General features: G+C 41.8%; 1 protein-coding gene and 1 pseudogene across 1 annotated transcript; one reads left to right on the forward strand and one right to left on the reverse strand.

The window, feature by feature from the left end:
- The first annotated feature begins 1,115 nt into the window (after positions 1-1,115).
- dync2li1 (dynein, cytoplasmic 2, light intermediate chain 1) lies at positions 1,116-13,736 on the forward strand. Its single transcript, XM_034017741.3, has 13 exons — positions 1,116-1,293; positions 2,416-2,527; positions 3,161-3,195; positions 3,351-3,420; positions 3,773-3,861; positions 4,056-4,242; positions 4,477-4,545; positions 4,643-4,720; positions 5,007-5,086; positions 5,881-5,951; positions 6,720-6,817; positions 7,799-7,891; positions 13,409-13,736. The coding sequence occupies exons 1-13, from the start codon at positions 1,280-1,282 to the stop codon at positions 13,478-13,480; spliced, it is 1,068 nt and encodes a 355-aa protein (XP_033873632.3). The 5' UTR covers positions 1,116-1,279; the 3' UTR covers positions 13,481-13,736.
- A 12,395-nt stretch (positions 13,737-26,131) lies between these two features.
- The window catches only part of LOC117411290 (leucine-rich PPR motif-containing protein, mitochondrial-like), a 72,880-nt pseudogene continuing 72,602 nt past the window's right edge, over positions 26,132-26,409 (reverse strand).

A 26,409-nucleotide genomic window follows, 5' to 3' on the forward strand; every position in this document is an offset into this window, starting at 1 on the left:
CGTACCCTGTGTGTGTCTCTGTGTCACTGTGTCTAGAATGATGGCTATGTGCAAAAAACAGAAAAAAAACATCTCAGCTCACGTGGACAATCTGTAAAAATAGCTGGAAAAAAAGACGGATATAACAGTTCCTTTAAAGACATTGTAGGGGACACACCCATCATCAAAATAACATATCTTCGTAGCAAAGACAGTGTACATTATTATTATTATTATTATTATTATTATTATTATTATTATTATTATTATTATTATTATCCAGTACTAGTTGATGGTAAAAATACATCTGAATATATGGCTGAAACACATTCAAAGTTATAAATATATGTTTAAACATTCATTCTAATCTCTATAACCCACATACATTGGCAACAAACACGGAGAAAGAATAAAAGAACACTTTCCAATTCAGATTTCTACAGATTCGTTATATGTTCCTAATTACTTACTGCTACATTGTGTTCATATGCAGTTTATAATTCTTTTTATAGGTATCTAAGTCACTGCTAGTGTTTTTTATTATTATTATTTTGTATTATTGCAAAAAAATGTTCTAATATACAACAATAAACAGAACAAGAGGTAAGAGAAAATAACGTATATATATATGTGTGTGTGTGTGTGTGTGTGTGTGTGTGTGTGTGTGTGTGTGTGTATGTTAGGTTTAAATTATAACAAAGATCGGATGTAAGTAATTTGGGGATTTAAAGAACAATAGAGTATTCTTAAACTTGTCTAGGTCTTGTTTGAAAAGCCTGAAAGAAGGGTTAATGTTTGTAAATTTGGATTTATGAATATGAAACTTTCCCAATAACATAATGCCGTTAACAAAACTGGACAGCTTACTGACATTTTCTTCATAACCAAAAATAATATTCTTTATGTCAAATGAAACAAAATGAGAGGTTTTCCTTAAAATAAACAATGAAACATCAGTCCAGAAAGACTTCGTGTAATCACAGATTACAAATAAATGACATGAATCCTCCTCTTCTGACCACAGAAAGCACAGGCACTGGAGATATATCTTTCATTGAGATATAAATCACTGCTAGTGCTATCCGAATGAGCTTTGGAAGAATAAACATCACCTCCCAGAATCCCCAGAATGACGCGTGGATACGTATTTGTGTGGAACGTCACAGAACCTGCGCTGTTTCCCATCGCAACGTTTACACTCGGTAACTTCTTTATTGTAAATACAATCTCGAAACGTCAAAAAGACAGCGATCAGGATAAGTGCAAATTTGCAACTGTTATTAACTGTTTATTGAAAACAATGCCGAAAGCAAGGTAGGTGTTTTCTACGGGTAACTTAATGATATGTGATTCAGTCTGAAAACCAGGACATTTTAGGAAACATAACTCATTCGAGAAGCTCACTTATCTGATAAGTACATGTGATAAACATCATTTATTTTTCAATCGATGGTCCAAATGAATTTGAACTGACCAAACTGTCTGTAGTGGACGGGGGATTATTATACACGGTCGTTTTGCAGCGTGTACTGCTGGTAGTAATTGCAGAGGCATCCTCGTTGCTACAGTAAAATTGGTTATAGATTTTACGAGCTCACTATATTTTCATTACTATTATGTATGTATTATTTGTGACTAGCACAAAAAGTGCAATATTACATTCAAATAATATCTACATGTATTTCAAGGTAATTCAAATTTCATTCGATTAATAAAGTTTTCTTTAGCTGAATTGCAGCGTCCAAATTGCACAGATAATGTCCTCAAAACTAGAATTATTTATTTTGTAATAAATCAAAGTACTTTCTTCCTGTTTTTCTCTTATCTTGTTGTTTTTCTCTTATTTATATGTAATACACATACTGGTTAAAAATAAAAATAATAATATTAAAAACGGAGAGAGAATGTATTAAAATGTCGTGTTTGTGTGTCAGAGCTGGGACAGCAACACTCATTGAAAAGGAGGATTATAAGTGGGTTCCTGTGGCTCGTCCCTGAGTCAGCATTGACCAATCAAGACAGTCTGCCAGGCCCTCCAGGATGGGCAACGCTCCCAGTAAACCACTAGAAAGGAAGCGCAACTCCAGTTGTGATCGCATTCATGGAAATAAGACTCCTGTTGCAGAGTAGCTCCACCCTTTCCAGGTTTTACTACGAGCTTGATTAGCCACAGTGTATAGATAACAAGCTCAGGTGTGTATTTTATTAAACTCATAGCAAAACCAGGAATGGATCAAACCGCTATGCAATGGGAGTCTTTATAAGTAGATGGCTCCAGCTTGGAGATGCATTGTGACAAGCAACAGGTGTGTGCACCACTGGACGAGACACACCTGGTGCTAATGGAACAATGAGCCGGGAGCCGTGTGGTTCTACTCGCTAGTAAGGCTGTTTTGTTCAGTGTTGAAATAGAGCTGTTCTGCTGTTCTGCTGCAGTGACAGCCTGTGGGAGATTGCTGTGGCCGAGGTGCAGAGCCGAGAGACTGAAGGCAGCAGGGAGACGGAGGTCGGGGAGAGAGCCGTGTTCTTCATGGGCAACAAGAGCGGGGTAAACACTCTCCTCATCCTCATCATCTTCATCACAGTACAGCACACCGCTTCAGCATTGTCATTTAACTTTTTATCCATGTGTACCGCTGTAAAAAAAATAAAATAAAACATAGCACAGCATGGAAACTATAAGAAACATTTGTCTACTTGACTCTATTTCTTATAGTTTTAGCTTAGAATTCTGATTGAGGATTTTCAAGTTATGGACAAATCATAGTAAAGCATTGTTAAAGCATAACTGTTCTCTATGCTTTTAGGGCTGTGACTGGGAGATTGTGGTTTTAATTACCAATGCAGCGATTGTACTGACTACTTACAAACCACTCCAAGTAGCATAGTAATGTATTTTAATGGTGTAATATAGAAGGCTGTTGCTTGCAAAGCAGATAAATAAACCACTTTCTCTGATTTCCTGAAGATGTACACAGGCACCCTGCAACAGTTTTTGTAAGCTTGTGCCGTCATTCATGTGTGAATCTCTGCATTTTGTTTCAGTCTGCCCTTCTGTTTCTTTCGCACAAGCATGACCTCTCGTGGTTGTTACAAGGAATGGCAGCTTCTTTTTGTAATACACAAGAACATTTCCCTGTGCACTGAGCTGACTTACATCTTCCGTTTTGAACATTTTTAGGGCAAGACGTCGATTATTCTGAGGTGTCTCGACAGGTATGTGCCAGCTTGTTGTAAACCCACTGATTATTGATAAGCACTGAATACAATTATAGACTACACACCCCTGTTAAACCCATTGATTATTGGTAAGAACTCAATACAGTAATAGACTGCACACCCCTGTTGTCCACTATTTGTTTATTACACAGAGACGAAGCACCGAAACCCACTCTAGCACTGGAATACACTTTCGGAAGGAGAGCGCGAGGACACAACACGGTGTGTAACTGCAAACCCAGCTGGCTTACATATTTCCTATTGTATGTTTACTACCCATGTGTGATGCATTACCTTATGCTGCACTAAACTATGTTGCGCCTGCCATTTATTTTACTCGACTTTCATTAAAACCAATGACAATCCAGCCCACAATTCCATATGGAATTATGGTGTGTTTTCCTGTTTGGCCCTTTTTGGCCTGGCGTGTTTCTTAAAAACAAAAAGAGCTAGTTTACATCGACTCACAATGGTACCTGTATGCTGTACCTGTGGGCGCATGTTCTGTTTATGTTGTAAGGAGCACACGGAAATCTCTCTGATTGTTGTTGGTAAACATTTGTTTCTGTTGCAGCCAAAAGACATTGCTCATTTTTGGGAATTAGGCGGAGGTACCTCCCTCTCGGATCTCATACAGATTCCCATTACAACCGACAATGTAAGGTGAGACATGTTGGTATTATTATTAATGCGCTTCGTAGACAATTCTTCATTCCTGTTCTTAAATGAGCTCTCTAACAGTGGAGGACCCTTTCTGTCCGTCTACAGTTTTCTATTTGATGTGAAACATTTCTCGTTGGGTTTATATTGTACATGCCACTGATGCTGACACAGCCGCTTGTATTTCCTTTCTGAAGGTCTCTGTCTGTCGTTGTTGTTCTGGACCTCTCGAAACCCAGTGATCTGTGGCTCACCATGGAGAAGCTCCTGCAGGTGACGGGAGCCCAGGTGGACAAGGTCTTCACTGAGCTGGTGAAGAGTGACACCAAAGCCAACAAAGAGACAAGACAGCGAGGCGCGAGGACTCTACCAAAGGACTATCCGGTGAGTACCGACTGCCCAGCCTGCTAGATGCCATACATACACCAGGTCTAAACTATATCCATGGTTCCATATTGAATCAGTTTGAGAAAACTCAATACTAATACTGTATAATGCATGCTACAGTCAAGGAGGTTATAAACTCAAAGTGATTCAAATGTAGTTTGATAATGTCAAATGAATAATCCTCACCGAGACTAACACTAATACTACCACACACATTCCATATCTCAACAGGACCGTGAGTTAATTGATCCGTTCCCTGTTCCTCTGCTTATAATAGGAAGCAAGTTTGATATTTTTCAGGTAAGGTTTTCGACTTCTAATGAAATCACTACCAGTCCATTAAAATGTACTTCTTGATTTTATCTGAAGTGTGCTTTGTAATCCTTCCTTGGTTTAGGATTTTGACTCGGAGAAGAGGAAGGTCATTTGCAAGACACTGCGGTTCATCGCGCATTATCATGGAGCCTCATTAGTTGTAAGGAAAGATCTTCTTTTGTTTTAGAGCAGTGAGCTATGTAAAGTCTTCCTCTTCTAGATTTAGTGGTTCCACTCCAGCCCCAAATGCATATTGACATGACTGCAAATATTTGCTCTAAATGACCATGGAAGAGGGGATGTATTGCTGAATGTTTTTTAAAAGTTTTAGGAACCAGTGTCTTGTTTTCCAGCCCGGTCAATATATAATGGTATTGTATTGTGTGTCTGTGCAGTAGCCAAGACTGACTTGATTGTCCTGTTGTGTATTGTCTTCTATTTCCCAGTTCACTAGCAGCAAGACTGAAAGTCTAATGTCTAAGACACGGAGTCTGATTAATCACCTCGCGTTCGGAACAGAAAGAGGGTGAGCACGTGTTGATTTATCTCGTTTAAAAATGTTTTTCTTTATTACTGCTTGTTTTGTAATGCCTCAAAATCCTTCTGTAAAAACTCTTAGCTGATTGTGGGGAAGTGAATTGGGGAAACATGTCAGCGTTGTGCTGTGCACTGCATCCTGGAGGGGAAGCATAACGCACTGAAGTGCGTGCTAAAGGAGTCTTTTCAGAAGCATTGGAATAGTTAGTAAGCATGGTAAATAATGATATAAGCTGAAGCGACAATAGACAATCATAGAGAACACATATGATAGGATTTTAAACAGGTAAATAATTCAACATTGAGAAATATAGAGGATTCCTTTTAGCAGTGCAGTAATGCTTCTGGTCATTGGCTACAGCCCCCTCAATGGGCTTCATCTGGCGCAGTTCAGTCTTCTGTAGTTAACAGTTTGTGTACAGCAAGTGTCTTTGTAAACACTCTGTATATTGCACCTCCCCACACACAGATACAGCACACACGCGCACACACACACACACAGAACACACACACAGAACACACACACACAGATACAGCACACACGCACATACACACAGATACAGCACACACGCGCACACACACACACACAGATACAGCACACACGCACACATATAGAAATGTGGCACTCTTACTCTGTGAGTGCAATGTATATGTTACTAGCACACACGCACACATATAGAAATGTGGCACTCTTACTCTGTGAGTGCAATGTATATGTTACTAGAACATTAGCATAATCTGTCATTTTACTAAGTAATATAATGTCATTGTTCTCCATAACAGTAAATCTGTATCCTTGGACCAGAACAAGCCATTGTTAATCCCTGCAGGGATGGATTCACTGGGTCAGATTGGTAAGCACACTTAGTAGTTGACTTGTTTATTTCTTATTTTTAGTTCATTAGATTGAAATGTTAATGTTAAGTGTGCTTTGTTTTCTTGTTGCTTGTCCTGAGTTAGCATCCTGAAGATTTTCAATTCTAACAGGAAGAGCCAGAGTTTCAGTGAGGACTTGAATGCATCAAACTCTGCTGCAGTTCTGCCTATTATGCACTGGGTGGAGCTAGATCAACACAGTGAATTGAAGTACAATGAAAATCTCTTAATGTGCAACTTCTCATTACAAGATTTGTTTTATTGAATTGTATTTCGTGGTTTTTACTACATTTACAGTAACGTCAGTGCTCTTCATGTTGTCTTAATAACCGTTCCTGTGTCTGAGAGAGTGGTCCTTTATAAGAGGATGTAAGGGGGTCTGCTTGTTAATGCCCAGTCACAACTGCTGAAACCCACCTTCATTGGATACTCTCTATACCATCTACATAATATATTCTAATATTTAATCATATGTGTGTTTAATGTGTGCTCTTTATAATTATGTAATATTGTTTATTTGCCTGTCTAACTACTAAATCAAAAAAATATTATTAAATGCAGAATTTCTGAAGTGTGGGGTTGTTTTTTTATTTATTAAATGCCCACTACAGTAGGTGGTGTGCAGCTGTGGCAAATGGAAAAATCTGTAATTAAATGTTTTATCTGAAAACTAATTTGACAGCCCATCACTGTAATCCTCTCTGATGCTCCTGTCGTTTCCCTGACCGCTGGTGTTTTATTTGCAGGTTCTCCCCCTGCCTCCGATGCTGATATTGGGAAGCTGCAGGCTAAGACCCCCCTGGACCTGTGGAAGAAGGTGTACGAGAGGCTGTTCCCACCCCAGGTACTGCATGTGCTTCTCTCAGACCATGTGGCAGCTGTGTGTGTTTCATACAGTAGCTCCCCAGGACTCAGCACCCCAACAGATCCCTGCAAAGAAGGAATATTCATACGTCCGGTCATTTCAAAGCCTCCTGATGTTGTTGTATTATTATTATTATTTATTTCTTAGTAGACACCCTTATCCAGGGTGATTTACAATTGTTACAAGATATCACATTATTTTTATATACAATTAATTTTTTTTTTTTTTTTTTTTTTTTTTTTACACATTATTTGTACATACAATTACCCATTTATATAGTTGGGTTTTTACTGGAGCAATCTAGGTAAAGTACCTTGCTCAAGGGTACAGCAGCAGTGTCCCCCACCTGGGATTGAACCCACGACCCTCCGTTCAAGAGTCCAGAGCCCTAACCACTACTCCACACTGCTGACCCATGTAGTGCCGAAGGTGCTGATGCGTGGGGTCCGCTGATGTTTCAATAGCTGTTGCTAATGCAAAGGTGTAGGGTTTTGCTGTTGTGCTTATTTGGGGTGTGTTCGGTGGGTACTTCACAATCAGTGACCGGCTGTTTCTGAGTGAAGTGCAGAACTTCGTATTGTTTCTTTTTGTTAGTGTTTTCATGCCAGTTTCTAGTGTAACATGTTTACATATCAAACTCTCAAAAAAAACAAACCAATCTTTAACCTTAGACCAGATAGTCAAAGATTCATCAAACCTGACAAGAGACATTTCATAAGTCATAAAAATTAGATAATTGCTTGCAAACGCAAAACTGTAAAATTACTGTGGCAATTTTTTGGAAGGGTGTAAATTACCCAAAAAGATACCATTACTCCATCTCATCCCAGTAACAACTGCAACTGATTTTAATGCTTATTTGGTATGTTATCGGCCCACTACTGTTTATTCAAATTAGATGGTTTAAGATAGTCCTCTTCCTGTATTTTGCTGTTTGTCATTGATTATCATCTATTTCAGAGTACCAGCACTCTGAAAGACATCAAAGACCCAGCCAAAGATCCACAGTATTCAGAACCTGAGATCGATGCAATGAGAGCACAGAAGGACCAGGTACTCAAACCCTGTAATCTGTATCTGCTCTGTCACTGTCCTCTTACTCAAACCCTGTAATCTGTATCTGCTCTGTCACTGTCCTCTTACTCAAACCCTGTAATCTGTATCTGCTCTGTCACTGTCCTCTTACTCAAACCCTGTAATCTGTATCTGCTCTGTCACTGTCTTCTTACTCAAACCCTGTAATCTGTATCTGCTCTGTCACTGTCCTCTTACTCAAACCCTGTAATCTGTATCTGCTCTGTCACTGTCCTCTTACTCAAACCCTGTAATCTGTATCTGCTCTGTCACTGTCCTCTTACTCAAACCCTGTAATCTGTATCTGCTCTGTCACTGTCTTCTTACTCAAACCCTGTAATCTGTATCTGCTCTGTCACTGTCCTCTTACTCAAACCCTATAATCTGTATATGCTCTGTCACTGTCCTTTTTACTCAAACCCTGCAATCTGTATCTGCTCTGTCACTGTCCTCGTACTCAAACCCTGCAATCTGTATCTGCTCTGTCACTGTCCTTTTTACTCAAACCCTGCAATCTGTATCTGCTCTGTCACTGTCCTCGTACTCAAACCCTGCAATCTGTATCTGCTCTGTCACTGTCCTTTTTACTCAAACCCTGCAATCTGTATCTGCTCTGTCACTGTCCTCTTACTCAAACCCTATAATCTGTATCTGATCTGTCACTGTCCTCTTACTCAAACCCTGTAATCTGTATCTGCTCTGTCACTGTCCTCTTACTCAAACCCTATAATCTGTATCTGCTCTGTCACTGTCCTCTTACTCAAACCCTGTAATCTGTATCTGCTCTGTCACTGTCCTCTTACTCAAACCCTGCAATCTGTATCTGCTCTGTCACTGTCCTCTTACTCAAACCCTATAATCTGTATCTGCTCTGTCACTGTCCTCTTACTCAAACCCTGTAATCTGTATCTGCTCTGTCACTGTCCTCTTACTCAAACCCTGTAATCTGTATCTGCTCTGTCACTGTCCTCGTACTCAAACCCTGTAATCTGTATCTGCTCTGTCACTGTCTTCTTACTCAAACCCTGTAATCTGTATCTGCTCTGTCACTGTCCTCTTACTCAAACCCTGTAATCTGTATCTGCTCTGTCACTGTCCTCTTACTCAAACCCTATAATCTGTATCTGCTCTGTCACTGTCCTCGTACTCAAACCCTGTAATCTGTATCTGCTCTGTCACTGTCCTCTTACTCAAACCCTGTAATCTGTATCTGCTCTGTCACTGTCTTCTTACTCAAACCCTGTAATCTGTATCTGCTCTGTCACTGTCTTCTTACTCAAACCCTGCAATCTGTATCTGCTCTGTCACTGTCCTCTTACTCAAACCCTGTAATCTGTATCTGCTCTGTCACTGTCTTCTTACTCAAACCCTATAATCTGTATCTGCTCTGTCACTGTCCTCGTACTCAAACCCTGCAATCTGTATCTGCTCTGTCACTGTCCTCTTACTCAAACCCTATAATCTGTATCTGCTCTGTCACTGTCCTCTTACTCAAACCCTGCAATCTGTATCTGCTCTGTCACTGTCCTCTTACTCAAACCCTATAATCTGTATCTGCTCTGTCACTGTCCTCTTACTCAAACCCTGTAATCTGTATCTGCTCTGTCACTGTCCTCTTACTCAAACCCTGTAATCTGTATCTGCTCTGTCACTGTCCTCTTACTCAAACCCTATAATCTGTATCTGCTCTGTCACTGTCCTCTTACTCAAACCCTATAATCTGTATCTGCTCTGTCACTGTCCTCTTACTCAAACCCTGCAATCTGTATCTGCTCTGTCACTGTCCTCTTACTCAAACCCTATAATCTGTATCTGCTCTGTCACTGTCCTCTTACTCAAACCCTGTAATCTGTATCTGCTCTGTCACTGTCCTCTTACTCAAACCCTGTAATCTGTATCTGCTCTGTCACTGTCCTCGTACTCAAACCCTGTAATCTGTATCTGCTCTGTCACTGTCTTCTTACTCAAACCCTGTAATCTGTATCTGCTCTGTCACTGTCCTCTTACTCAAACCCTGTAATCTGTATCTGCTCTGTCACTGTCCTCTTACTCAAACCCTATAATCTGTATCTGCTCTGTCACTGTCTTCTTACTCAAACCCTGTAATCTGTATCTGCTCTGTCACTGTCCTCTTACTCAAACCCTGTAATCTGTATCTGCTCTGTCACTGTCTTCTTACTCAAACCCTGTAATCTGTATCTGCTCTGTCACTGTCTTCTTACTCAAACCCTGCAATCTGTATCTGCTCTGTCACTGTCCTCTTACTCAAACCCTGTAATATGTATCTGCTCTGTCACTGTCTTCTTACTCAAACCCTGTAATCTGTATCTGCTCTGTCACTGTCCTCTTACTCAAACCCTGTAATCTGTATCTGCTCTGTCACTGTCCTCTTACTCAAACCCTGTAATCTGTATCTGCTCTGTCACTGTCCTTTTTACTCAAACCCTGTAATCTGTATCTGATCCGTCACTGTCCTCTTACTCAAACCCTATAATCTGTATATGCTCTGTCACTGTCCTTTTTACTCAAACCCTGCAATCTGTATCTGCTCTGTCACTGTCCTCGTACTCAAACCCTGCAATCTGTATCTGCTCTGTCACTGTCCTTTTTACTCAAACCCTGCAATCTGTATCTGCTCTGTCACTGTCCTCGTACTCAAACCCTGCAATCTGTATCTGCTCTGTCACTGTCCTTTTTACTCAAACCCTGCAATCTGTATCTGCTCTGTCACTGTCCTCTTACTCAAACCCTATAATCTGTATCTGATCTGTCACTGTCCTCTTACTCAAACCCTGTAATCTGTATCTGCTCTGTCACTGTCCTCTTACTCAAACCCTATAATCTGTATCTGCTCTGTCACTGTCCTCTTACTCAAACCCTGTAATCTGTATCTGCTCTGTCACTGTCCTCTTACTCAAACCCTATAATCTGTATCTGCTCTGTCACTGTCCTCGTACTCAAACCCTGCAATCGGTATCTGCTCTGTCACTGTCCTCTTACTCAAACCCTATAATCTGTATCTGCTCTGTCACTGTCCTCTTACTCAAACCCTGTAATCTGTATCTGCTCTGTCACTGTCCTCTTACTCAAACCCTATAATCTGTATCTGCTCTGTCACTGTCCTCTTACTCAAACCCTGTAATCTGTATCTGCTCTATCACTGTCCTCTTACTCAAACCCTGTAATCTGTATCTGCTCTGTCACTGTCCTCGTACTCAAACCCTGTAATCTGTATCTGCTCTGTCACTGTCTTCTTACTCAAACCCTGCAATCTGTATCTGCTCTGTCACTGTCCTTTTTACTCAAACCCTGCAATCTGTATCTGCTCTGTCACTGTCCTCTTACTCAAACCCTATAATCTGTATCTGATCTGTCACTGTCCTCTTACTCAAACCCTGTAATCTGTATCTGCTCTGTCACTGTCCTCTTACTCAAACCCTATAATCTGTATCTGCTCTGTCACTGTCCTCTTACTCAAACCCTGTAATCTGTATCTGCTCTGTCACTGTCCTCTTACTCAAACCCTATAATCTGTATCTGCTCTGTCACTGTCCTCGTACTCAAACCCTGCAATCTGTATCTGCTCTGTCACTGTCCTCTTACTCAAACCCTATAATCTGTATCTGCTCTGTCACTGTCCTCTTACTCAAACCCTGTAATCTGTATCTGCTCTGTCACTGTCCTCTTACTCAAACCCTATAATCTGTATCTGCTCTGTCACTGTCCTCTTACTCAAACCCTGTAATCTGTATCTGCTCTATCACTGTCCTCTTACTCAAACCCTGTAATCTGTATCTGCTCTGTCACTGTCCTCGTACTCAAACCCTGTAATCTGTATCTGCTCTGTCACTGTCTTCTTACTCAAACCCTGTAATCTGTATCTGCTCTGTCACTGTCCTCTTACTCAAACCCTGTAATCTGTATCTGCTCTGTCACTGTCCTCTTACTCAAACCCTATAATCTGTATCTGCTCTGTCACTGTCCTCGTACTCAAACCCTGTAATCTGTATCTGCTCTGTCACTGTCTTCTTACTCAAACCCTGTAATCTGTATCTGCTCTGTCACTGTCCTCTTACTCAAACCCTGTAATCTGTATCTGCTCTGTCACTGTCCTCTTACTCAAACCCTGTAATCTGTATCTGCTCTGTCACTGTCCTTTTTACTCAAACCCTATAATCTGTATCTGCTCTGTCACTGTCCTCTTACTCAAACCCTATAATCTGTATCTGCTCTGTCACTGTCCTTTTTACTCAAACCCTATAATCTGTATCTGCTCTGTCACTGTCCTTTTTACTCAAACCCTGCAATCTGTATCTGCTCTGTCACTGTCCTCTTTACTGTATATATTGCTCCAGTTCCAAAATTAAGGTTATTACCAGGTGCTCGTTTCTTCGTTTTGGTTAGTAAGGAACACGTTTGTCTGTGCATTTGCATTCCTTAACAAATCAGCATTTACCTAGCAGTGTCCAACCTCCTAACCTGTCAGATACAAATTACATAGATACAGTGAAAAACGCTGAACAGAATCACTTGTTATTTTTTAAAAGCTTGGTAAGAGGAGTATAAATCTGATTTGCTTTTGTATTTGAAAATGTGTTCCATTTTGCTGAGTTCTGCATGCGCACGATTCCACTTTTGAAGAAATCTTTAGTTTTTCCTGTTATCAAAGGAAACGAGATGGGAAACAGCATCATAAGGAGATGTCTGTCTGCATTAGTGTCCTTGTCTGCAGCGGGTTTTAACGGTCATTCTACCTGAATACTTCAGTTGAAATGTATAGCAGGTCAGTAGGTACATTGCTCTGTGCAGCATACCGCACAGAGGATAAGAGCTTAGCTTAGTATTTGGGTTTGGGTTGAGACTCTCGATAGAAATGCGATGGATTTAAACTTTTCAGGGTTTTTTATTTGCAGAGTAACTTGGAGTGTTTGCAGTTCATAGTGGGAGGAAATAAACAGGTGTTTCTCTAAACGAAGCTGGTTATTACATCATAGGCGAAGGGCTTCTGGGCGATGCGTGCAGGTGTTTGATATAATGGCACAAAGAGTAAACAATCGACATTAGAGTAGTCATTCATCAAGTCCTGTTCTTGTTAATATTTTGACGGTGGTCATTTGAGAATGTTTTGTTCAGGAAATCTCTTACTAACTTCACTTTCAGATAACGCCTAGGTAAAAAGAAAAGTTAGATAATGTTCTGTCCAGGAAATCTCTTAGTAGCTCCACTTTCAGGTAACACTGTGGACTGTTTACCTGTGACGATCCAATCAATTCGCACCACTGCGTCCTCCACCTGTAAAGATTGACCAGAAGTAACCCTCAGTGTTGCCCTCTTGTCTCATGGCCGCTATAGCCCAGCAATCCTTCTTCGTTTATATGCTTCCTTACTGTACATACTGTTCTGGAGCAACCCAGTGTCTTGTGTTGGCTTGCATAGCGCCTTGTATTGCATTGAACTGAAAACACATTGGTTTGTTTTTACTGCTGTCTTTCTAAGGAACTGGAACAATACAAGAGAAACGCATCAAAGTCCTGGAAAGGAATGGACCTGGATTCTCGGCCCAGTTAGGAGTTGCACTTCCATGGTCATCCCAGAGCGCCTCGACTCTCTAGTTAAGAGCAGAGATTCCATGGTCCGTGTGTCAACGGGTGATGCAGTACCATGAAACAATCACATTGCCACACAGAGAGCTACAAACACTGTGACTGTGTTCATGGAGTAGTGTCTCCAACACCGTGATGCAGGAAGCGTTTGAAAGCACACCCTGTACATACGTTTAATATTTTGTTTATAATAGTAATTGAATAAACTATACACAAATGCATTTTACGTAATAGTGTTTTTTTTGTGGATTTATGTTGCAGATTGCATAACAACAGTATATTTTTGGAAAACATATTTTTTTAATGATCAGGTAGAGACGTTCATCTAGTACTTTGGTTATTCCACAAATAACCGAATGAATAGCGAGCGGGTTGCTTATGTCCATTGCTATAAGTGAAATAAGCACAGGCCTCCATGGTTATTCACCATTTGAAATTATGAGGAGACAGACCTTGGACGGAGGGTCTGAGTAGTGAGTGCTGAGTGTATGGAATAGGTTACCAAGCCACACTATTGCTGCTCAATCTTAAAAAAAAAAAAAAAAAAAAAAAAAAACAGTAAGGTAAAGTTGTGGGTCAGTCTGCTAGTATTGAGGAACCAAACTAGCATTGATGGGATCAATGGCCTTCATAACTTTGCTCATATTTTTAGGTAAGATCAAGTACATAGAAAAAACAGGAATGTGCTTGCTCAGAAAGATTGTATAGGGTGTAGAATACAGGACAGATCAGAAGGCAAGCTTGTGCAGAAGCAGGGTGTTTCTGATGGTCCAAGAATGTTACTAACCCACTGGATAGACCCCCTTAAAAAACAGATCAAATAGTTCATAATAATAATACATTTTATGTCATAATATTTTATATATTTATATATTTACAGTACACCCTCACTAACAAACCTGTTGGGGTCCAAGCCTTTTGTTCGTTATTTTGAGGGGTTTGTTATAACGAAAGGACAATCAAAATGAATGATAACCTGTTGGAGTAAGTTAATGGGATGAGATTGTGAATACAAGTAGAATTACACGTAACTGTTTGTCTCATGTATGCAGTATCCTGCCTGTGCTTTATCCAATTCATTAAAGAATTAAAACACAGTACAAAAAGCAAAAATCCCAAACTGAAGCTGAACTTTTATTCAAAATCAATCTGACACGAATCGTTTCAAAGTGCACCATGTTTTTTTTTTCTTTAATCAGTTTTGCTTTGCCGCATGGTTCCTGAACAAGCCAAAAAACCAAGTGCTTTTTGACAACCTATATTCCTTTTTTCAAACGATCAATATAGTTACAAAGCGCACGCTTTTTATTAAGACAAAAGAGGTGGCATCCCATTCGTACAGACCGGGATGTTGACAGTGTGTGCTTATGTTTTTTTTTTTTATTATTTGGGGTCCAGGGGCCAGGTTCGTTATAATGAAGGGTGTTATAGCGAAGGTGTACTTTATTTACAATTGATTTACATATGATAACCTGAGCAACAACGCTCTGGTGCTGGATTGAAGCTAAAGGGGAGCAACAATTGGGCTGGGATTTCAAACTGCGTACTCACTATGCAACCATTAGACCAGCACATGACAGCATTGCAATATGACTCAGTGTGCTGGTAGAGTTCACACAGTGATATATTCATACTGCATACATTACCAAACACAAAAGGCTTAAATACATAAACCCATAATAAATGACAGACATCAAATGATTATCAGGATACAATTGATTGTTTCTGAGTATTTTATTTTTCAGACCAGCCTGAATAACATCAGTGGTTCCTCTCCTCCACATGGTTGGATAAAAAAAACACGTTATGTATTAAAAAGTGTCTTGAAGAAATAAAATCTAACTGACACATATCACTAACTGACACATATCACTAACTGACACATATCACTAACTGACACATATCACTAACTGACACATATCATTAACTGACACATATCACTAACTGACACATATCACTAACTGACACATATCACTAACTGACACATATCACTAACTGACACATATCACTAACTGACACATATCATTAACTGACACATATCACTAACTGACACATATCACTAACTGACACATATCATTAACTGACACATATCACTAACTGACACATATCACTAACTGACACATATCACTAACTGACACATATCACTAACTGACACATATCACTAACTGACACATATCATTAACTGACACATATCACTAACTGACACATATCACTAACTGACACATATCACTAACTGACACATATCACTAACTGACACATATCATTAACTGACACATATCATTTTTCACAGGACGCGTTTTGAATCTTGATGACATTAAACATAAAACCTTGTCTACCAGCAATTGTAATTCCTGCCCATCTCAGAACCTAGAATGATTATAACATATACTTAATGACAGAACCATTAAGTCACAATGAAAGAGCTTGAGAGAGAGGACAGTCTTTTTACCAGTGGATACCACACGGAGCACTAATGCAATACATGATCACCAGGCGAGGGTCAGAACTATCCCATTACCTCATCGTACCAAGCAGCATTATTCAGAACAACAGTGCCTGATCGCCTAACACTGCATGATCAATGAGTTACCGTAGCAGGACCCTGTGGCCACGCACTGTAGAGCTGCCAGTGCCTCATCATGCGCTGCCCTGAGTGTCTGTCTCACCTGAGGAAGCCCGAGTCTGCCAGGATGCCGGCGATGTTGAGCAGAGCCACTCTGCTGTTGATGAGATTGAGGTTCTGGACAATCCACAGTGCAAGCAGCTCACCCACCATATTGGGCACCAGGATCACAGTGGAGAAGCAGGTGAAGCGGGTCAGGTCAAGGTACATCCCCACTGTCCTGGTGCAGGGAAAGCAGGGGGTGAACCCGGACATGCAGCACAGCACAGCACAGCACCGCACAGCACAGCACAGCACAGCACAAGACCATTTCCGGACATATACACTTCCAAGTTGTATTGATTGCATACCAAGCAATGACGTCACTGTGATGAAGTCATTTCCCTAGTGCAGTGACATCAAGCAATGACCATCCACAGCATAGTATGGTAAAATTCAGGAAAGGAGCAACTGTGCTGTATTTTTTGCTCATTGCTCACATCGTGTTGCCTGAGGACATTTCACGCTTGTATTCATAATTGTTCAAAGCGTACAGTGACTTGTAATCTAAAGCAGACTCTGCCTAATGCCTGTCTTCCCCTTGGAGATGTTAACAATCGACAGATTTGGCACCACCTAATTCAAAATAAATGATTGGATTAGTCTATTGCTGTCGAAATTAATGTGGATTTTATCTGTTTGAAAAAAAAAATGGATAGACTTAGTTTTATTTAATTTGCCATTCGATACACATGAATAACCCACAATGGATTATAAAACGGTATCTCAAATTCAGACTCGTTTCTGTCTTAAAGTTTGAGCTGTCCTTCTTAAGAGTGAACTTTTTCTTGATAGATACCAAAAGCCACCGTTCCCAGTAGAGGATTAATCTCAGAACTTTGTCAAATTGGGTCTTAAAGGCCTCAACAACATTGAGTAGGTTAGTTAGGGGATAGTGATCCCATGTGATGTACAGCGAGGGTTACGTGGTGTAGCCGGTTCCTGGAGCGGGACGCCTCGTTTTAAGGCTAGCGCTCGCCCTCTGGGGCACCTTTTGTTTGTAGTTTTTGTACTGTGTTTAATTTTTGCCTTTTGTACAGCTTGCTGTATGTGTTCTCTGTGCGTTACCATGGCTCGTACCGTCACATGACCACCTTTACTTTCATTTCTGTTTGTATTAATAAATCCTGCGCGCCTGTGCCGGCGTTTCAACTCCACCCCCAGTTGTCTCTCTGTGTTGCAAACAGCGGCTATCCACGCACGTGACGTAAGACCCGGTCACAGAGTCATGTACGGGTTAGTATCATGAACTGATGAGCCACTAGGTGGGGATTCATTACATGATACAAGGTAGCCCATCTTAATGCATGTGATGCTATAAAGCTTGTTGTGTTCAGAAATCAACCTGAAGGATGTATGAGAAGCAGTCCTGGAACTGCTCTCTTCAGCTTGCCCCCGTTCACGTACACATCTCCTAGCAGGGTCCCCGTGCTCCCAAGCCGCCCCACTATCGCATCCAGCAGGGTGGTCTTCCCAGAGCCTGCATCATCATCAGAAAACAGTCAGATCAGCAGGGTACTGGGAATGGGAACTGTGGGCTCTATTGCAATACATACCAGAGAACAATCAGATCAGCGGGGGACTGGGAATGGGAACTGTGGGCTCTATTGCAATACATACCAGAGAACAGTCAGATCAGCGGGGGACTGGGAATGGGAACTGTGGGCTCTATTGCAATACATACCAGAGAACAATCAGATCAGCGGGGGACTGGGAATGGGAACTGTGGGCTCTATTGCAATACATACCAGAGAACAGTCAGATCAGCGGGGGACTGTGAATGGGAACTGTGGGCTCTATTGCAATACATACCAGAGAACAGTCAGATCAGCGGGGGACTGGGAATGGGAACTGTGGGCTCTATTGCAATACATACCAGAGAACAGTCAGATCAGCAGGGTACTGGGAATGGGAACTGTGGGCTCTATTGCAATACATACCAGAGAACAATCAGATCAGCAGGGTACTGGGAATGGGAACTGTGGGCTCTATTGCAATACATACCAGAGAACAGTCAGATCAGCAGGGTACTGGGAATGGGAACTGTGGGCTCTATTGCAATACATACCAGAGAACAGTCAGATCAGCGGGAGACTGGGAATGGGAACTGTGGGCTCTATTGCAATATATACCAGAGAACAATCAGATCAGCGGGGTACTGGGAATGGGAACTGTGGGCTCTATTGCAATACATACCAGAGAACAGTCAGATCAGCAGGGTACTGGGAATGGGAACTGTGGGCTCTATTGCAATACATACCAGAGAACAGTCAGATCAGTAGGGTACTGGGAATGGGAACTGTGGGCTCTATTGCAATACATACCAGAGAACAATCAGATCAGCGAGGGACTGGGAATGGGAACTGTGGGCTCTATTGCAATACATACCAGAGAACAGTCAGATCAGCGGGGGACTGGGAATGGGAACTGTGGGCTCTATTGCAATACATACCAGAGAACAGTCAGATCAGCGAGGGACTGGGAATGGGAACTGTGGGCTCTATTGCAATACATACCAGAGAACAGTCAGATCAGCGGGGGACTGGGAATGGGAACTGTGGGATCTATTGCAATACATACCAGAGAACAGTCAGATCAGCAGGGTACTGAGAATGGGAACTGTGGGCTCTATTGCAATACATACCAGAGAACAGTCAGATCAGCAGGGTACTGGGAATGGGAACTGTGGGCTCTATTGCAATACATACCAGAGAACAGTCAGATCAGCGGGAGACTGGGAATGGGAACTGTGGGCTCTATTGCAATACATACCAGAGAACAGTCAGATCAGCAGGGTACTGGGAATGGGAACTGTGGGCTCTATTGCAATACATACCAGAGAACAGTCAGATCAGCGAGGGACTGGGAATGGGAACTGTGGGCTCTATTGCAATACATACCAGAGAACAATCAGATCAGCGGGGGACTGGGAATGGGAACTGTGGGCTCTATTGCAATACATACAAGAGAACAGTCAGATCAGCAGGGTACTGGGAATGGGAACTGTGGGCTCTATTGCAATACATACCAGAGAACAGTCAGATCAGCAGGGTACTGGGAATGGGAACTGTGGGCTCTATTGCAATACATACCACAATGCAAAATCCCATACAGTATGGCTCGGGTAAAGTGCATTCATTGGCTGTTTGCAGTTCTGGAAACCTCTAACTAACTTTTTGGTATTTACACTATGATAGATGCCCATGATCTGACCGCTTTCCACATAGAAGGAGACGTCTTTGAGGATCTGCCAGGTCCAGTTCTTACAATAGGAGGGTATATCCCACCAGGGGCCCACTCGCTCGCTGGAAGAGGAGGAGGAGGAGGAGGAAGAAGAAGAATGATGATGATCGCAGCTCAGTAGATCCTCTGTCAGTTGGATCACTAGTGTAGAATTTTACATCTAAACCACCTCCATACCCAGATTACTGGTGCTGTTGCTACCAATTCATTGGGATCCTTCAAGAGGTGGCTGGGCGTGCTTCACAGAACATTTAGCTACCTGTATTAGTTTACAGGCCCTCTGCAAGAACTTGCAAGGCGATATAAATGGGACATAACAAGGTAACTATTAAAAATGCACAGGCTACTAGCCTTTTCAGAGATGGGGACCAGCAATTCAGCATTACACTTTTCCTAATTTAGACCTGATTAAGCACCTTGGAAGATTGGTCCATTCTGTATTGTGTGTGACGGTACTTTAAATGGTTGAAAGTGATAAAAGACAACATTTGAGCATGTGCCTTTTAATATTACTGGTGTAAAAATGGTTAAAAAAACACTACTTTTTTTTTTTTTTCGCAACCCTTAAAAAAAACAGATTACAAAATTTCAATATGAAAAGCAAAATAAAAAAATGTATTTTACCTGATCGAGTAGGAAACTCCGCTGAGGCTGGGGCGACTTCAACAAAAGGCAAGCTCGATTTGCTTTGGTCTGACTTTTTCAGATATCGATTTGAAGGATTCCTGATAACTTGTCTTCTTCTGAGTATAAGTTAATTTTCAAAATTAGCCCAAACTAAACAAATATACAGTATGTATTTGTGTTATTATTCATTTGGTAGTTACACAAGCTCACATGTCTGTACTGTTTGCCATAATAAATACATGTACTAGCGGTTGTTTGTTCTTATCTAAAGAACATTTGGCCTTATCTATGAATCTAGAACTAAAGTGGAAGGCAAACTTAATTATGTTGTCAGTGCAAAGAGTGAAAGAGAGATACTGTCATAGCGACTGCCTGTTCCTGCTGTAGCTCAATAAAGTGCACGCACCGCAGTGTGCAACACCTTGTAAGGCATCCACAGAGTCGCCAGGGCAAGGGTTATGAATGAAGGAAAACTGAATTAACTACACTGTTACGCTACATGGGTGAGACCAGACCATGTTTCAAGCTGTAACAATGTTTATCATTTATTAGTTCTAAATACCCAAGTTACATTCTACATTGAACGTTATTGTTTAGATACAATACATGCCACTAGCATTGACAGAGATCAGATTACCTGAACCCCTGGAGAGACAGCCTCAGACTGACACATTGATGGTCCACGTTGATTCCTGGAGGTATTGGAGCTTCTATATCTGTGTCACCTCCATGCCTGGTATTTATACTATATGGGCTCAGGACATACATGAGTACAGTTTTTTTTTTGTTATCTTACTAATTATCATTAGAAATTAGTCATTCAGCTGTTACTCCATTGAAGTGCAACCAACCACTAACTACTCTTGTTTACAAGGTTGTTCACCATATCTTCCAGTTCTCTCTCCAGGACACCATGGCTCTGCTCTACATGTGCACTTTCCAATTTTCTGCAGCTTACTAACAGCTCACATGTATATAGTGTGCCGCGCCTCTGAATAGCACTGCTTCATGATGTGCATACTTTGTTTCTTTATGCTGTAGTTCCTAATATACTGTAATGGGTAATAGAAACAAATCGCTCTGATAGAAAACCTTGCATGTACAGCAGCTGTGTCTTTGGTCTACGCACAGAGACATCGTATAATTCTTCTCTGTGGGGATGTGGAAGCTGCAGTATGGAGCCTATCACTGAATTGAGCAGAGGGTCAGTCTGCTTTTAGTCATCCTAAGTCACTGTGGATACTGCAGCTTGATGAATTACGTTCCCCACCGGGAGTGCAATTTATAATTTTTTTTTTGGTAGTGTCACGTGAGCTGTTCAGTGTGTTGATATGTAAATAAATCCTGTTTGCCTGGGCATATCAACTTCAACCTCTGTCTCGATCTCCTGTCTGTCACTCAGCAGCGAATGCACGCACCCACACTGCAGACGGCTACCCTGTCACAAGCATTAATACCCTGTACCTTTCTAAACAAGGGATTTAGGGGAGCTCCCTAATAAAAAATGAATCTCAAAACAGTAACTGTGTGAATATAGTAATTATTACAGCTGTGTATAATGGTATTTAAAACAGGATTCATTCATCTGACTTTTTACATATCCGCCCTTACTCTGGTACCTCCGCAGTCTGATATGCGACGGATTACTGTGCAGACATACACACTCATGCCCGCACATGCACTCAAACATGTATTCACTTTATGGTGGTACCTCCCCTCCCACCGCAAGGTTCTGCTAAGAAACGGGAATGGGTATCACTGGAGTCTGTTTGGTTTGTTACATACAACTGTATGTGTTAGAGTCATGCCAAAAACCCATTGCATTCTAGTAGATACAGCTTAGCTAATACCTGCTATCAGTGTTGGGTTATTGTGCACATTGAGTTCCCCTTCTCTCATCTGACATATCAGTCACCAGTCTCTTCTGCTTGCCAGCAGACAGATCATTAGAGTTGTCTTCTGGGATGTATAGTTCCTAATAAAGTGACCACAGCGAGTTGAAGAAAGCCCAGTGGGGTGGCTTGACTGAGAGAATCTGCCTTCAGTTGAACAAAAGTTTACTAGCTGTAGACTGCAGAGTTTCAGCTGAAGCCCTGTATTCTGGGTAACAAGTATATCACCTATCTGTAATGGATGTGTTTAGCCACTGGAGGTCACTGGTGCTCTATGTAAATGTGCCATCCGAAGAATGGTCACGTTTGATACACATCCCTTTCAGTCAACTTACATACACAGAGCAAACACACAAATGTCACGACCACATGTGTGGCCCCTTTTGGAATAGTGTGTTTACATCCAAGGGAAGAACAGCAACCCATTTATGTACACTATATGTACTGAACTGAGAAATCAGCTGGAATATACTGTTTTAATTTATTTAGACTTTAAAGTATTGCATTGTTCATGTAGTTCATGCATAATTCTATTCTGAGAGGTGTGCTCTGACATGTATTTATGACTTATTTAATTACTGCCTTGAGTGAGGACAGTGCCAAAGATCCTTCAGGAAAGAGCTTTTAAAACACTTTTATGATCTCATCAGGACCTGCTTCTCTCTTGCAGTGGGATCCTGGTTCTCCGAGATCTCCTTCATGGTGGGGCTTGGAGGGGATGATGGTCCAGTTCAAAGGGCTCAAGTACACGGTGCCCTTAGGAAACGCCACCAGTCAGATCAATGGGAAGAGTAAGTACTGCTGTATAATAATATAATGTACACGGTGCCCTTAGGAAACTCCACCAGCCAGATCAATGGGCAGAGTAAGTACTGCTGTATAATAATGCTGCTGTGTAGATTTGTGATTTATAGACATTTGCAACAGGTATATCTGAAGTATAACAAAGGTATTTGTGGAGACACCTTTTAATAGGATTTATTGCATACAAATATTGAATACAATAAATTTATTGAGTACAATAAAATACCTTGGCTTTCGAGACCACAAAAGCCTCAATCCAGACCCAACATGACAATGTTTTGAGATCACTCAGCTACTTGGAACTGGACGAGCTTAGATGGGCTGAACAGTTCAGCCTCAGCACGGATGGTCCAAATGCAAACAGATCCATTTGTGACGTGTAGCAAAACATGATTTAATACATGTTTAGGTATTTAAAGAGCACAAAGAAATCCCCATTAAGCGGAACGGAGTCTAAAAGAGGTTTCGATTAGAAGTCATTTTCAGTATCTTAAATTGAAGAGAAAGACTTTGTCGGAACGTTTGCCGTTGAACGTTTTCAGTTATGACGTTTCTTTTAGCGGCCTTTCTTGTTTTGTAGTTAGGTAAAGAGAACAGGACCAGCGCGGGGCTCCAGGTGGGTTGGTTAGATCTCCAGGATTCTTTGATTCCTTCCTCGATCAGGAGTTCTGAGAGGCTCCAGTGATGTTCTTGTTGCGTGTGTTCAGCAGATTCAGATGTTACATTCTCTATGAGAGAAGTGTTGCATTTCTTACCAGCATACTAATTACAGGGTTTGGAAGCTTAAAGCTACAGTTTGTTGCCTGGTAGGTTGAGGAAGTATATTTTTGTCCATGTGTCTGGAAATCTTCCTCTCCCACACTCCGAACTCACCTAGATGATGGATTCTCAAGACTAATTTCGTTTTTACAGTGTTACATTTCCCAGTTCTTTTATTTTTGTTAAATCAGGTTTTTTATCCATTCATTTTGCCCTCTATTAAAGTGTATGTGTGCTGCGTTTCTGTTCATGGAGCATCACTGGGGTTTCCTAGTAAATCTTTACATCCGTATAACTGTGCAGGTTGCTCTATTGCTCCCCTGGTTAGGCATCATGTGTGCAATACAGTAGATTTGGAATACATTTCTTAAACTCGCAGTAAAACCAGAAATGGATCAAACTGCTATGCAATGGGAGTCTCATTGCTATCCCCTGCAATACCCGGGGCCCTATTCGCCACTGTGATGTAATGACAGGGCATGACTTAGTTCTATTTCTGCAAGATCAAAAAAAAATGATGCTGTAGTATAATCACACTTTTTGTAATCACACCTGTTGGATATGGTCTCTTTTACTCTTGAACAACACTTATTTTCATATGGGGATATACAACTTACATGAATGGGGCATTTTGAACAACATAAAATTAGGGGAAGTGACATATCCTGGTCCAAGTCTCCCGATGAAAAGCTAAAGCAGCATGCCCTGGTGCATTAGTCTTGCAAACTCGTTGTAGAGCCGCTGTGCTGTATCTGCTATCGCCGGGGCCCCCTGTACTGGACACACGGTGTAGAAAGCAGACAGGACAGCATAGACAGGTACAGAGAGCTTTATTATGGGTTCCAGTGAACAGCAGCAGCTGTTCCCTAAATACACACACACACAGGGGTGGCAGAAAGCCCTTGGCAACTAGTTCTACAGCAGGCTGGCACAAAACTGGCAACTATTTCCAGCGCGTTCCACAAACGTGTCAGCGGAACCGCACAATTACCCCCCCCCCCCCCCCCCAAATAGAACTGTGTATGATCTCGCTACCTCTCAGCTGGAATGCGCTACAGTAATTTAGGGACTGGATGCTGTGTTAGCAAACAGCGTTAATGAAAGGATAATATGAATGCAGTCCTTTGCAATGCACAGTGGGGGGTGTAATTATGATGCTTAAAATGCAGAAGCACATGAAAACCTAGCCATGTGAAACATGTATCATAGCAGAGCTGAGAGAGAGCAGGCACAGGCACCGGGGAGCTCCTTCATACCACGAGCCAGCCTCCTCTATATTCAGCACAGTGCAGACCCGCTCTGAACAAAACATTACAATGATACAAGCATGCCCTTTGAAACCGGGGAAAGAGGATTCACGGAGCTCTGTGATGCACTGGGATCTGGACTGCAGCACCAGGTGCAGCTCTGTCTGTGATGCACTGGGATCAGGACTGCAGCACCAGGTGCAGCTCTGTCTGTGATGCACTGGGATCAGGACTGCAGCACCAGGTGCAGCTCTGTCTGTGGTGCACTGGGATCAGGACTGCAGCACCAGGTGCACCTCTGTCTGTGATGCACTGGGATCAGGACTGCAGCACCAGGTGCAGCTCTGTCTGTGATGCACTGGGATCAGGACTGCAGCACCAGGTGCAGCTCTGTCTGTGATGCACTGGGATCAGGACTGCAGCACCAGGTGCACCTCTGTCTGTGATGCACTGGGATCAGGACTGCAGCACCAGGTGCACCTCTGTCTGTGATGCACTGGGATCAGGACTGCAGCACCAGGTGCAGCTCTGTCCCGAGCACTCACCTGTCTTTGCTGTCGCCTGGAATGGCAAAGCTCCTTCTCTGCACCCACTCTGTCATTTTAATCACCAGTATCTATTGTTTATGAGATCACTAATATTGAGTTTTTGTTGCAAGGGTTGTCTTATTTTATAAGTCAGTAACATACGTCCTTCTCTACCATGACTGTAAAAACCAAGTCGGCAGTGTACTGAAAAAGTAAAATCACCATGACCTACTACCACCGTACACACACAAACACACATACACACACACACACACACCTGTGAGCATGCCATTCAGTACAGACACATGCTTCCTATACCTCCACCTCTACCCAGACTGTGATACATTCACACACACACACACCTGTGAGCATGCCATTCAGTACAGACACATGCTTCCTATACCTCCACCTCTACCCAGACTGTGATACATTCACACACACACACACCTGTGAGCATGCCATTCAGTAGACACACTTCCTATACCTCCACCTCTACCCAGACTGTGATACATTCACACACACACACACCTGTGAGCATGCCATTCAGTACAGACACACGCTTCCTATACCTCCACCTCTACCCAGACTGTGATACATTCACACACACACACACCTGTGAGCATGCCATTCAGTACAGACACACACTTCCTATACCTCCACCTCTACCCAGACTGTGATACATTCACACACACCTGTATTTTAAGTTTCTACTATACTCTTACACCCACACCTGGCGACCAATGCTATCTGAAAACCTAAACCTCGAATCCCTTTTCTTCTCATACAAATGTTGTGACGACACAGATCTCCGCTATCCCCCATCGTCGTGAAGCCCATTAGGAAAGTGTTGACATGTTCCAGATTTTATTGGCAAGGATAAATACTTCTGTACAGCGATGTGAGAAGAAATCACAGTAATAAACATTAATCCACAATTTTCAGCAGCAGTATACAGTATATATTATAAAAAAAAATAACAAAACAAAAAGAGCAATGAAATGAGATCTAGTCGTCCTCCGAGAGCTGGTTACTGCTGCCTCGTCTCAGCTTGTCTGCGTAAAACCTGAAGCTCTCCTGCAAGAAACAAATAAGGTAGCTGTTAGAATATCAGAAAGAGCTACTCTATTATAAAG

This window comes from Acipenser ruthenus, chromosome 6 (genome assembly GCF_902713425.1).
Source record: "Acipenser ruthenus chromosome 6, fAciRut3.2 maternal haplotype, whole genome shotgun sequence".
Classification (NCBI taxonomy): domain Eukaryota; kingdom Metazoa; phylum Chordata; class Actinopteri; order Acipenseriformes; family Acipenseridae; genus Acipenser; species Acipenser ruthenus.

What these genes read in the sequence shown, in the direction of transcription:
- dync2li1 (XM_034017741.3), top strand. An exon ending in ATTCTGAGGTGTCTCGACAG is followed by an intron (nt 3,196 to 3,350) that starts GTATGTGCCAGC and finishes TTTATTACACAG; the next exon opens with AGACGAAGCACCGAAACCCA. An exon ending in CTCTACCAAAGGACTATCCG is followed by an intron (nt 4,243 to 4,476) that starts GTGAGTACCGAC and finishes ATATCTCAACAG; the next exon opens with GACCGTGAGTTAATTGATCC.